Here is a 13112-nt window from a genome sequence, read left to right on the forward strand (position 1 = left end):
CCGCAAGCGCTAGTAGGCTACAGTTCTTCGACGATATGTGTGTGCTGTACCAATTGGCTCTATTTCGGATACGTCTCGCTGCGCAAAAATTAACTTAAATGATGCATTGGATTCGTCGCTATTCTTTACGAGTAGACTAGGCAAATAATTGAACCCTGTCACACACGTGCGATTTCAATAGCACGATCATTAACGAACGGCGACTGTGACATCTACTGCTGCACTATTTTGAAATAGGTCGACTCATTCTGTTAACTGCAGTCAAAGGAGCGCGCGATTTCGCGCCAGCAACGCGACACTCCACTGCGAACACGTTGATTGGTTACGTGGGCGGGCGGTAGTTTTCCACTCGTGTAAAAGGGGCTAGTTACGAAACAGAAGCGGCGCGACCGACTCCGGATCTAAAGAAAGCATGAAAGAAAGCTTGCGGAGAGGTGAAAGAGAAAAAGGTGTCGTAGAGCGAGCGGCAAAGTGTTCGCCGGTGACGAGGCAAAAGGGAATCGACCACGTGACGTTCGAGACAGCAGCGGGAACATCTCACCGCTGCCCCCGCGCGCTGCGGGAGGGGAGGAGGCAAAGAGCAAGAGCAGCTAAAAAAGTTTCGCAAGCAACAGGAACCGGCAGATGTTCCGCGCATGTCGTGCCTGTTCCGCGAGAAATGCGCGCGCGCGCGGCGCACGACAGAGCGAACGGATATGAAAGTTGACGGGAGAGCGAGCGACAGAAAGAAGCGGGGAGAAAACTAAAAAAGCAAAGAAAGAAAGCTGGCGTTGCAAAAAAGAAGGAAAGTAACAGAAAAATAAAAAAGGAGGGAGAACTTAAGAAAGGAGGAATGTCTTTCAAGAAACCAGCACAGTGGGAGAAGGAATAAGGTGAGAGAGACTGGAAAAAAAAGCTCCGCTGCCCCAAGGGCATCGGTGAAGAGGCATAGCGCAGCTCGGGTGGAGGAGGAGAGCAAGGATCGCAAGAGGGAGTGCGCGTGCGTTCCGCATCCCGTCCCGCTTTCACTCTCTTTTTTGCTCTTCTACAAACCTCCCCCATGCCTCCCCACTGGCCTCACCGGCCTCACCGCTTGTAATTCATAGCGCAGCGTTTGGCGCGAAGCCTTCCGAGCGCTGATTGGACGGCCGAGGTTACCGGCTCGTCGCTGATTGGAGTCTATCGACCACGTGAGCTCAGGTATAAAAGCATTGTCCCGCCATTTTGTGAAGCATTCAAGTGACGACAGTGTGATACGTGTGTGTGCGTAGCTCCGTCGCGTTGGTTTGAGTGTGCTTCGTTTATTCGCATTATTTATTCCGCATCTTCAGCCAGAAAATGCCAGCCACACGCTCCAGGCCCAGGTAAGTTGATTTCAAGTCGATGAAAGTCTTAATCATCGCGTATTTGTGACATTTATGCGAAAAAAACGGCCGGGTCCACAGTAGAACCGGCGCGACCGGCAGCTAGGCCTAATGCTGGGACAAAGTGCTTTGTCAGTTCCCACTCTTCAGACTTGTTCCCGGCACTTTCGTTAACTTAAAATTACTGTTAATTCAGGTAACTTGCGTGCGGCAGTAAATGCGCGCCGTTGCGATAGCGTTCGCTTCGTTTGACCCACTTATTTCATTGTGCGGCAGGCCGAGCGGTAAAGGCGAGAGGGGTAGAATCCGCGGAGCTACTTCGCCGGCCCTTTTAGCGGCCGGCCGATGCGAAAGCTACGTCGTGGTCGTGACCAGTAACCATAGTACAGCAAAACCTAGCGCGGCCCGGTGGAGCGCCGTTCGAGCCTCGCACCAGGTAACGACCACGCGCCACTGGGTGCACACCGGTTTAGCGAGACGGCTGCTGCAAACGGCGGCCCATTGTTTCTGCCGCTGACGTCCGCGGAGAGCTGCTGCGACGCATGTGTTCCCGGCGGACAGGTTTTGGAATGCCCTTTTCGCGCGACAGCTGCCCGCGGTGCCATTCGTGACGGGGGCATTTTACGGAGCTAGACGTTGCATCGTCGTGCCCCGGCGCGCGCGATCGTTAAGCCTCGCCGGCCGGCGTTTCGCCGACCGCTGCTGCCGCGTTTTGGCGCCAAGTCGAACACCGGGGCTCGGGTCGCTTCTTTTTTTTTTTCCTCCCCTTTTTTTCTGTGCTGTAGCCTTCGCTCTATTCTGCCATTTTGAAAAGCGTGCGCGCGCGCCAACTCTGCCTGCTTTCGAGGGTGAGGAGGATGTGGGCCCCGTAAATCGGTTGCGGAAGCAACGTGCGCGGTCGGTAGCGGCGTTTCGGAGGTCCATATTGGTCGTCTGCTGGAGGCGCTTTTGCCTGCATACACGTGCAGGCGCACGAGGAGCGAAGCCTTGCGTGCGTCAGTAGAGAATGTTTTCTTTTTTTACCTTTTTGTCCGGCATTGCGCACGGCACCGAGCGACAGCTCGCTAGCTAGGTATTGCCGTCCGGCGTAACTTATGCGTCTGGCCTTGATGCCGCCGGCGCAAGCACACGTTGCGTCGTGCCGCCGCGATCGTGTGATGTCTCGCCGCTGTTTGGTTACTCGCTCCGTGTTGAGCGGGGCAGTCTGAGCGATTTCCCGTCGCGCCGAGTCTGTTATTTTTTGCTTTTCCACGTAAACTCATCTGCGCCGCCGAGACTTAAGAGCGAGCACATTTGTGAGATTTCGCACGTTCTCCTAACGGGATTAAGGGAGATATAAAAAACAAAACCGATAAAGTTCCTTTTCTTGCAGCACCGAGCAAGCCGAGGTGGTTTCTGAGGAGGTGAAGAAGGACGTCGAGTCGTCGCCAGTAAAGGAAAAGGTGGCGGAGACGAAAACGGTAACTAGTGATTCGTTACGCTTTATCGGTAAGGCAGCTTGTCGCCACTTTTTGGCGAGTCGTTTAGAAGCGCGCGTTAATGCTGGTCATGTAGGTACTTTATTGCAGTTGAAGTCAAGTGCTGTTGCAATAGGAAAACGTCGCCAGTGACATTTCAAAGGCTCATCCTTTTCTTCCTCATTTGCAATGCAAACCTTTACATTTGCCAGTGCCCCAAGTATTGTCCGTTTGTTGTGCAACCCTGCTGCCATCACAGTGCAAAAGCTTTGGCTGTGGATCCATCCATAATGCTGACCACATGTTTCAGGAGGAGACCAAGCCTGCTGCTGAAGAGAAGGGCGACAGTGCAGAGGAAACTAAGGAAGAGCCAGAGAAGACTCCTGAGGAGGCTCCCAAGGCAAATGGAGGTGTGTGCATGTGCTCAGTAGTTGTACGCAACTCATGGCATGAAATGTTGCCATGCCAGCTTTTTTAGTTGCTGCCATGCATGGCTAAAACAGTGGAGACCTTTTAGTGAACAATTAGTGTTTGTAGCAAGTCATGGACTTTGATTTAGCCTGAAGTCTGAGGGGCAACTGCACTACCTTGATCAAACAATTCTACAAACTTTAATGCATCCATTAAGTTTGTGGCTGACATCTTGATCTGTAGCTTTATCATGATTATGTGTACTAATTGCTTGCCTCATACACTTAGCAAGTACAGCAATGTTTGGTGAAGGCAAGGCCTTATGTAGGACTCGATTCCTCTCTCAACACTCGCACTCAACTACTCTTGCTTTCACAGAAGCTGCTGCTGCTGCCGCCCCTGAGAAAGACGAGAAGGAGAAGGAGTCCGATGCCACCACAGAGAAGGCCGAGAAGCACAAACTGGAGGATGAGGTCAGCGGCACTCCCGAGAAGAAGGCCAAGGTAGAGGAGAGCAAGAAGGAGGAAGAGGCTGTCAAGGAAGCGCCCACAGAGGAGGCTGCGGCATGAGATGCCAATCTTCAAGCGCCCAGCCGCCGCGCCCACCAAGTTGCGCAAAGACATAAGGACGGAAAGAGGAAAAGCTCCCCCTCCTTCATCCCACCACCATCCCCGTTCACCACATGTACGTGGGGACCAAGCAGTTCCCGAGACTACTACTACTACTACCGCTGCCACCAGCACCACTATTCCTGCTTTAACTTATGTTGGGACTGATGTACAAAGACATCCCCCTGCATTGTGTATTCTTCCCACCCAGTGGTATCTTTCCCATCCCTCCCCCCTCTTTTTTTCTGCTATTTCTTCTCTGCGCCCTTTATCCTTGTGCTGTCAAAATTCGTTTTTGGATAAGTTCACATTTTTTGTTTCTTTTTTCTGACACACCACACATACTGTCATTTGTTGTAAAAAACTTAATATAGAGTTGGTTGTACAGTTTGTCAGGTTGAAAGAATAAATTTTTCTTCTCATCGTCACAAATCTTTGCCTGTGCTGCTTTTGGTGCGTGAATGCGATGTACGATGTGCGAGTGGAGTGTGTTCGGTGGAAGTGAAACCTTGTGTAGTGAACGGAATTTCGCTGTATATACCTTAGCTCTAGGAAATGTTTTCTGTAAATTTCACACTTGTGTGATTGTAAAGGCACTGGTTTGAGCTGACTCGTAATATGGCTCATGTAATTTTTGTGTGGTGGTCATTGTGCTTGGTCATATTATGCATGCCCAGCAATGTGCAACTTGGAAGTGTGACAGTGTAAAGCTTGAAATGTAAGAAGGCAGAAATTGACCTACACCACTTATTTGTTCGTATTCTGAAGTGAATGTGACAATCTTGTGATTAGTCAATTGCAAGAATAGTTTGACTTGCTCAACAGCAAGCTTGCTAAAGTTCAACATTAATGTGGGAAGTGCACTGGTAAAATCTTGTGCATGCCATTTGGCATTGGAATGGTTGTGAAATCAAATGTGTTCGCTATTATACAGGAATGAGTGTTCTATATTTGTGGTTTGGGGAAGGCCTATTATCTGTTTAAAGCACTGCCATTAACTTCAAGTGATAAAATGCAATGTTCAAAAGCATCCAGTAGTTGCACTCCAGTGTGCTTTACAAAACAATGCTGCCAAAGACATCAGCTCCACTTGAATTAAAAATGTCGTTCCTACTCTTGTAATATGCTTTCTTTATATGAAATGTCCATAAGCAGCTTTGGTATTTCGTGCAACACATTACGAATTGTGATGCTGGTACCTCTTGCATATTATGAGCACTAAAATACAGCAAGTCTCCACATTATCTGAGTGTTTCTTTGAACTGGCTGAGCCATGTTCATACCCGTGGAATGCTAGCATTTATAAGTTTGCGCATGTAGCGTGATTGTTTTTCATTGCCAATTTCTTGCTTTTTACGGTAGGCGAAGAGTACATACAGGAAGCGTGCGGCTATCCAAGCAAGTATATGAAATTCCAGGTACTTTTAAAAGATAAAATTCTAATCTTCATTAGCATTTTGTTTGCATACCTGCAGACTCCCGTTTTTTTCAATGTTCCATCATTTATAAACATGTTTGCAGGAATGTATTGCACAGTGGGTCTTCACATGCAAACTTTTGGTTGCAAGGTTTTTGTGGTGCAAATATGCAAGGATACTATCGCTAATAGGAAAGTTTATACAAACAAGTGGGAGGGAGCAGGTGAAGTTGACAAGCCACTGAAAAGGTGATCTAAAAGTTCACTGCCAAGTCACTAGTTGCCGTTTCAAGTTTGTTGCATCTAAAGATGCAGCATCATTACTGGAGTCCATGCATGTCATCAACAGACTACACTGAGGTCGAGTTAATGACAGTCAAGAAAAATTGGGTGATATCTTCCCCCTCTTTCTCCACCAACCCTGCCTTGCGCACAATTTTACGAATTGTAACCACGACTTCAGCAAGGAAAGCTTTGATGCTATGCACTGCATGCTGCAAAATTTGACGAAGGACCAGGAGTGAGGTTCAATAGTGAGCATCTCTGCAACCTAGTTCGTAGATTATAGGGCGACATGTCTGCGATAGATTGCAAGAGGTTTTCCACCTCTTGCGGAGATTTCAGTGTGATGACCTCTGTGCATACATATCGGAGGCTAGTGATGTAGTAGATTCATCAATCGCAACAACGTTGACAAAATAGCAGCTGTGCACGCCTGCCACTGTTGTGTAAAGCAACCCTCCGACCACAGTGGTTTGCAACAACTTCATTAGGCGAGTAATTGCATGGCAAATTTGACAGTGCATTAAACAGCAGATATTCAGTTCCTTATGTCCCTTATTAGGTGCATGTGCAAAATGTGCAGTGTTCATTTGCACTTAAAGGGGATGTAGTTCATGCACTGTCCTGGGTTTAGTCCATGTATGTACGTATGCTTTTGTTGATATTCCAGTGATTTGTGCATCAGCAACTGGTCATTCTTTTATGTGAATGGCTGTAGAATGAAATATCGAACGGTACTTGGTGCGACGGAGCCCATGGCTGCCTTTTAACAATTAGACATTGTATGCAGCAAGCCCTTGTGGCTACCAAGTGCAATTTTAGAATGGCTTAAAAAAACATGTAAAAAGCGCTTAGAGTTGACAGAATAACGGTGAATATGATACCTATACGGTACTTCACTAAATGTGCCATAGAAGATGACGATATATTGTTAAAATAAGCCCACTGACTTGGCATCTTTACCTTTATATAGCAACGGCTGCTTTGGGGGAAGCAAATGTTCTGCACTATGTTGTCCATACTGAGATTACAATATCTGCAGAATGATAATGGCCTTCAAAGGTTACAAAAAGGCCAGCAAGGAGGAACAATCAGTTTCTACAGATAATCTAAGTGTGAAGTAGATCATAAAAGTGAAAGCTCTGTTTTTTTTTCTTCACTGTATGTTTGATGTTGCAAACTTCAGTGTACTGTATTTGGGGCGTTATTGAGAAGTGAAAGTTCACTTTTCTAGGGTTCTTTTAGAAAACATTGTAGCCCATCTTTAGCAATAACAATTTAACGTGGCCTACGCAGACATCGAAATCCATGACTTCGTGGGGAGCTGGTGCTGATGCAATTTCCTTTGAAAGCTGTTCCTTGAAAAGAGTTCAGTATGCCACTTGGGTCTAGTAGAAGGCCTAGAAGAATGAGAAGTGAACCACACTTCAGTACGTGTACATGCAATGTATATGATCTAGCGGTATGGGTGTTCTGCTGTGAACGGACTATTCATTACAGCAACGCCCTGACATGTCCATGTAACGTACGCAGCCCATCCCTATGATGTTCCTCACCCCTAGGCACAAGATCTCTCACACAAGGAACGATCATGCAAGAGATGTCTGCTGGACGTACTGGGTACATCTTGCATTTTATTTTTTTTTATTTAATGCAAGCATGCGATTAGCCAAAACGTGTCATTTATGGGGCATGTAACGCAGCCAGGCTATCCTCTCGCGTTTCCCTGTGGACCCTGTGCCTTCTGGCAGCTCCATCTTGACGTCCATGCATAACCAGTAGCAAATGGACACAGTGACCCAAGTTGGCGCCACCGAAATTCAGTGAAGAGCGGCACAGATATATCCAATTTGGTGTTAAAGGGCTTCTCATCAAGTCACTCTAAAAAGACAAGCACAACATATAAATTGTGCACTGCCAATCATGCCTGAAAATTATTACAGCACTGTGTGCTGTGAAAACAGCTGAAATTTCAAACCAAGTGCGATGCGCCTTTCCTCTCAAGGAAGCCCCACTCCCAGCCAAACAGTCAAACTCGCATGCACAAATGCCTCCACATAAAACGCACTGCCAGTTACGTCCCTCACGATGACACGTGACTTCAGTTAATAATCGAATGCGAAAGGCATGCCACCGCCACTGTAAATGCACTGCATAGCAAGAAAGGCAGAGTAAAGAAAGGAGGCCGCACGCGACATGTCGACTTGATTATTCTGCTCTGGTGTGGTATGGTATGGTGGAAGGTATAACAGGACAGTTCATTGCAATCCTGTCCAATAAGGAAACAAATAGAAAAACGCTCATTAGATGGCATTTTGCAGCTTATAACCAAAAATTTGGAGGATGCTCAAGCTTCACCTTTAAGGAATGCAATAGCATTCAAAGATCCCCGACTACTTCTCGCGCTTCCTGGCAACTGCAGCGTATGTAACCGTAATGTTTACCAGGAAAAGCTTGCGACGAACCCTATGCACGAAGACTAGCTTTCTGGTAGAAACACAGTCTCTTGCGTTGGCTGCGTTGCAGCGGAGGCAAGTGCTACCTGGAGGTATTGCAAGGAAGCGGGCGCACCGCTCTATGGCCTCCAAGATACTCAAACGCCGGCACAGGCAAGTGGCGGTCTATGAACGGTAGGAACGTTAGAAAAGGGGTTTGTTTGAATTTTCGCATAACAGAATTATGTTTCTCGTATATTCAAATTACAATCCAATGCTATCTGTCTGTAGGCTGTGTAAGTCGTACTTTACAATTTTTCTATGTATTTTAGCTTGAGAACTTCAATTAGTTCAGTAACTTCCTTGCGCCACATGGAGGGCCTGGGTCTGGGTGGTTCGAAAATTCTTTTGCCGAAACGACGTCTGATGCTGGATGCCGACACCGTATTTTCTGTGATAGGGGCCCCTAATGCTTTCGCATTAAAATTTGCAATGCAGCTTGGTGACAGGTCCTTTAACTCTTTCCTTACCTGAAAAAATGTGCTTATTCTCAGTGCTCTCATATTTTAACATTTCATTTCAGGGTGTATTAGTCGTAGCAAATAACATGATTAAATTCTATCCTGATAGTCTTTTATATGGAACTAAAGCTGAAATAATAGCTCGGAGAGCTTTTGAGAATTCCTATATGAAACTTCAAGAAGCATGAATGAAGGAATAATTCGCTATTTCTAGTATAAGTACTGAGAGTGAACACGCATGTCATGATATTCATGTCATGACCGATCATTTATGTTCGTCATTCACTCTGTCATACTATGGCAATTTTGGTACATACCAAGTTAATGAAACAACCATGAGGGCACCAAGACATGGGCTGGTAGGTAGATACTGTCAAAGTGGTAAATGTTCGCCAGGAAATGCTTTACAGTTAAAAACAAATCTGAAATATACAAAATATGCATCTTGCTTCTAGTTCCCATTTTTGTAAGGCCATGCGAAAAAGAAATTGGCAGATTTGTTGGCATGAATATTAGCCATAGTGATGCCTATGCTATGAGGAAAAGCCATGGCTTCACAAATCTGAAAATGGGTAAGTACCTATGGTGCAGGGTGCATTTCTTTTTGCTCATTGCAGCAAGCACCTGGTTCCTATTTACTGTATTCTTTAGGCTCTCGAATCTATGGTTGTCGGGTTGCGGAGCACGTACAAGCCTCTTAATGCTTCATTACTGTGTTCAATCATCCTTTCTGTGCAAGCAAGCCAACCTAGTTGTGCATACTGAACTGGCACTGGAGCCTTCACACACTTTTTAAAGTTCTTGTACTGTACTGCACAGTAATGTGCAGTGTTGCGCAGTAATGGATAAGGGCATTTGCACAGGCTGTGTTAGAACAGTAACGAGATTAGACTGCTAGTCAAGCATCTGTCACAGGTTGACCTGAAGTTCATATGCGAGTGAAAACTCTGCACAATGGATTGCTTGTAATAAGTTGTACACACGCTGTTGAAATGCTGATGGATAAAAGCAACCCAGAGTGGGAAAAAATAAAGTCGCACTTGATCTTAGTAGAACACAACCATCGAAGCAACATGCACTTTTGAGCACATACTGATGTTTGAGACACGGTTAAAACAGCGTAGACATCGAATTGGAAAATTTGACAACCAGATGTATGCTTCTCTCTTCAATGCTGCTCTCATATTTGCTGGGCCGACCCAGGCACAAATTTTGAGTTTTTTGATTGGGGAAGTTGCCAGGATCACTGCAGTCTGGTTCCGACGATATTGCCAATCAAATTTAAAATTTTCTAGGCTCCCCGAGTCATTTCACACGATCCATGGTACTGTTTGTGGAATAGTCACAACGGCAATGTTTACCAATGTGTCAAAAAACTTTCTATCAAATTGATTGATTTCTTTTGGCTCAGTAGCGAGAGCGTTAAAGAGGCTCATTGAAGAGTGGCACACACCCACGTGAACTGCCCACATTTATGGCAGTACAGCTAGATAGCCGGAAAGAAAGCTGGTATCGCAATGGCAAGAATGCTATTCACATTATAAGAGTGGCAAGTGCCAGATTGCTTTCCACTGCAATAATTTACTGTAATATTTGTTTTCAGTAATCAGGAGGTGAATGTGTCATAGCGTCACGTTACCCCATTCCTACAACTTTTGCCGCTGCCATACATGAGCACAGCCAAAAGAAATGCTCCATCATCATCATCAGCCTGTTTTATGTCCACTACAGGTCGAAGGCCTCTCCCCGAAAGAAATGCTTGCTGCCATCTTAATATTTTTTTATCAGCAATGTTACCATACCTAGCTTATTGCGATGTACTACAATGGCAACTTTCACTCTGTGCCATGAAATCATTATAATGTCAATGACACCATGACCGACATTCAACTTTATAACAAAATATCTTTATGGGTGTACCTCAAGCAACTTTAGGGTAACAATAAGGGTGGTGTTCTCCAACCTTCACGTTTTGCTAAGTGCCATCCTTTTGCATGCAAGAAGCATGTCAGAGTTTATACAACTTCAGAAGTGTGTGTCTGCTCTATATCTATATTAGTCTGTCTGATTAGGCTTTATCTTGTGAGTGTTTCTTCTCACCAAAAACGCGGGTAAGGCATTTGCCCAGCACAGTTGCACTCCATATGCGCATAAATCTAAGTATATGAGCTTTCGTGCATTTTGCCCCGATCACAATGTAGCCACAGCAGCCAGGGACCGAACTTGCGACCTTGTGCTCAGTAGCGGAACAACCACAGGAACAGAGCGACATCTACGGCTAGGTGGCACTGTTGTTATCATTAGTTAAATGCATATCTCGTACCCATCACAGGGAATTGGCCAAGGATGAAATGGATAAATCTGAACCACAAATAAACTATTGCACCGAGGTGTCACATAAGCAAGAAATCAGGTGCGCTTGATAGCCAGGGTGGTGAGGAAGGACAGAAGTTATTTACCTGCCACAGTGCTCCCTGGACAGTAGAGAAAAGGTTGAGATTATGCATGCACAGATGACACACAGGCACTTAAATTTTGTTAGAATATGTTAGAATATGTTAGAATTATTATGTTAGAGTATTCATCCATAAGTGGAATCAGGTGCTGTTACCCTGCACAAAGCCTTGGATTTCAAAGAGCCGCAGTCCGCCTGAACCAGTGCTGGACAGTATCGAAGATGCGTGCATCTCGGATACTATTTAAGATCTTGTATATGTGCTATAATACATTTGGAAATACACGTACCAGCATCTGTATTGTCGATACATGAGTGGAGATATAGTATTTATGAAGATACAAGATGCACCTATCGCAATTTTCACGACGACCAGAGTCGCTTAAAGCTATAGCAAATGTCGGGAACAAAGCTTATTTTGAAAGACTACAATTTTATGTTAACCCGTAATTCTAATTACCAAACATGAACAACAATGTGAACAAATCTCAACGCAGTGCCAACTTCACACTTCTCACTTTCCAATGTTATGAATAGTGAGTGCCAGCCGCCTCAATTTTTTTCAGAAAATATGGAATGACCTGCTGCTCTATCAAATAGGATAATCACTGTGAACCAAAACTAAAATGACCACCATTATTTTAAATATGAGTATATGAACAATCAGCTTATCTACGAGAAGATAAACAGGCAAATACGATTATTAATTGAGATTTTTCATTAATAAATTTTTTAAATTGTTTTTTAGGGAGCATGTAGCAACTGCAGAATTGAAGTCAGCCAGTATTCAAAGCATACCCTTTTGCTTTTGGAAGAATGACAACATTATACTAGTCCCTAAGAAGGGAGATGTTAATGAATTGAATATTACAGGCACATTAGCTTGCTTTCAGTATTGTATAAAATATATTCACCAAGGTAATTTCCCATAAAATCGGGGCAGTACTAGACATTAATCAACCAAAAGAACTGGCTGGCTTCATGACGAGGTATTCTGCAATGGATATCCATATAATTCATATCGTCAATCAGGTAAGTAAGAAATCTGCAGACTAAACCAACCTCTCTAGATGGCTTTCATAGATTACAGAAAGACATTTGATTACTGCCAGCAGTGTCAATAGTCAAGGACTACAGGAAGCATGTGCAAATATCTTAGCAAATATCTATAAAGTTCCACAGCTAGTGTGCTTTGATTTTTCACAAGAAAAGCTGAAGAAAATACCAATCAAGAAAAGAGAAAATTTCTCCAATGCTATTCACTGCATGCTCAGAAGTATTCAAGCTATTAGACTGGGAAGGATTAGGAAAGGGCCAGTGAAGAATATCTCGGCAACCCTTCGGTTTGCAGATGACATTGTCCTGTTCAGCAATGCTGGGGAGAAGTTTCAACAAATGATTGAGGACCTTATCCGGGAAGGTGTAAGAGTAGGGTTGGTCCTTAATATGTGGAAGATAAAGGTAATGTTCAATAGCCTGGCAAGGGAGCAGGAATTCGTGATCAGCAGTCGGTCTCTAGAATTTGTGCAAGGGTATGTTTATCTAGGTCATTTGCTCGCAAGGGACCCTGATCATGAGAAGGAAATTTACATAAGCATGAAAAATATGTTGGAACACAATACGGCAGGCATTATCAAATCTTGACCAGCAGCTTACCGCTATTGTTGAAAAGAAAAATGTACAATCCTTGCATCCTACCAGTGCTGACATGGGTTTGATGCCACAAAGCACCAGACTGACTATTAGAGACACTTTGGTGGAGTGCTTAGAAACAATTTCAGCTATCTGGAGTTCTTTGACATGTGCCTAAATCTAAGAACACAAGCATTTTTGAATTATGCCACAATAGAGATGTGCCTGGGAATCAAATCCGCAGTCTTCTGCTGATCGGTAGAATGGCACAGTCACTTTCTAGGTGCAGCAGAAAATGGGTGAGCGTTATTGACATCACAGCACCAGCAGGATGGATGCACTTGGATTACGAGATTGTTGAAATATGTCCAACACAGCATTCAACTTCAATTACAATGCTGAAGATATTATACAAGGATACCGTAACCACTTCTGCAAAAGTAGGATCTCCAACCTCTCAACCTTAATTTGTTTTTATTTTATTTCTCAACTTGCAGAGCTGTTGGTTCCTTAAGATGCTGCTTATGGGCAGGATGAGGGCACAAGCAATA

General features: G+C 44.7%; 1 protein-coding gene across 1 annotated transcript; it reads left to right on the forward strand.

Annotated features, from left to right (window-relative positions):
- The first annotated feature begins 1203 nt into the window (after positions 1-1203).
- LOC126537592 (uncharacterized) lies at positions 1204-4251 on the forward strand. The gene is made up of 4 exons (XM_050184721.3): positions 1204-1343; positions 2716-2803; positions 3111-3210; positions 3590-4251. The coding sequence occupies exons 1-4, from the start codon at positions 1318-1320 to the stop codon at positions 3778-3780; spliced, it is 405 nt and encodes a 134-aa protein (XP_050040678.1). The 5' UTR covers positions 1204-1317; the 3' UTR covers positions 3781-4251.
- Positions 4252-13112: the final 8861 nt, after the last annotated feature.

This window comes from Dermacentor andersoni, chromosome 4 (genome assembly GCF_023375885.2).
Source record: "Dermacentor andersoni chromosome 4, qqDerAnde1_hic_scaffold, whole genome shotgun sequence".
NCBI lineage: Eukaryota > Metazoa > Arthropoda > Arachnida > Ixodida > Ixodidae > Dermacentor > Dermacentor andersoni.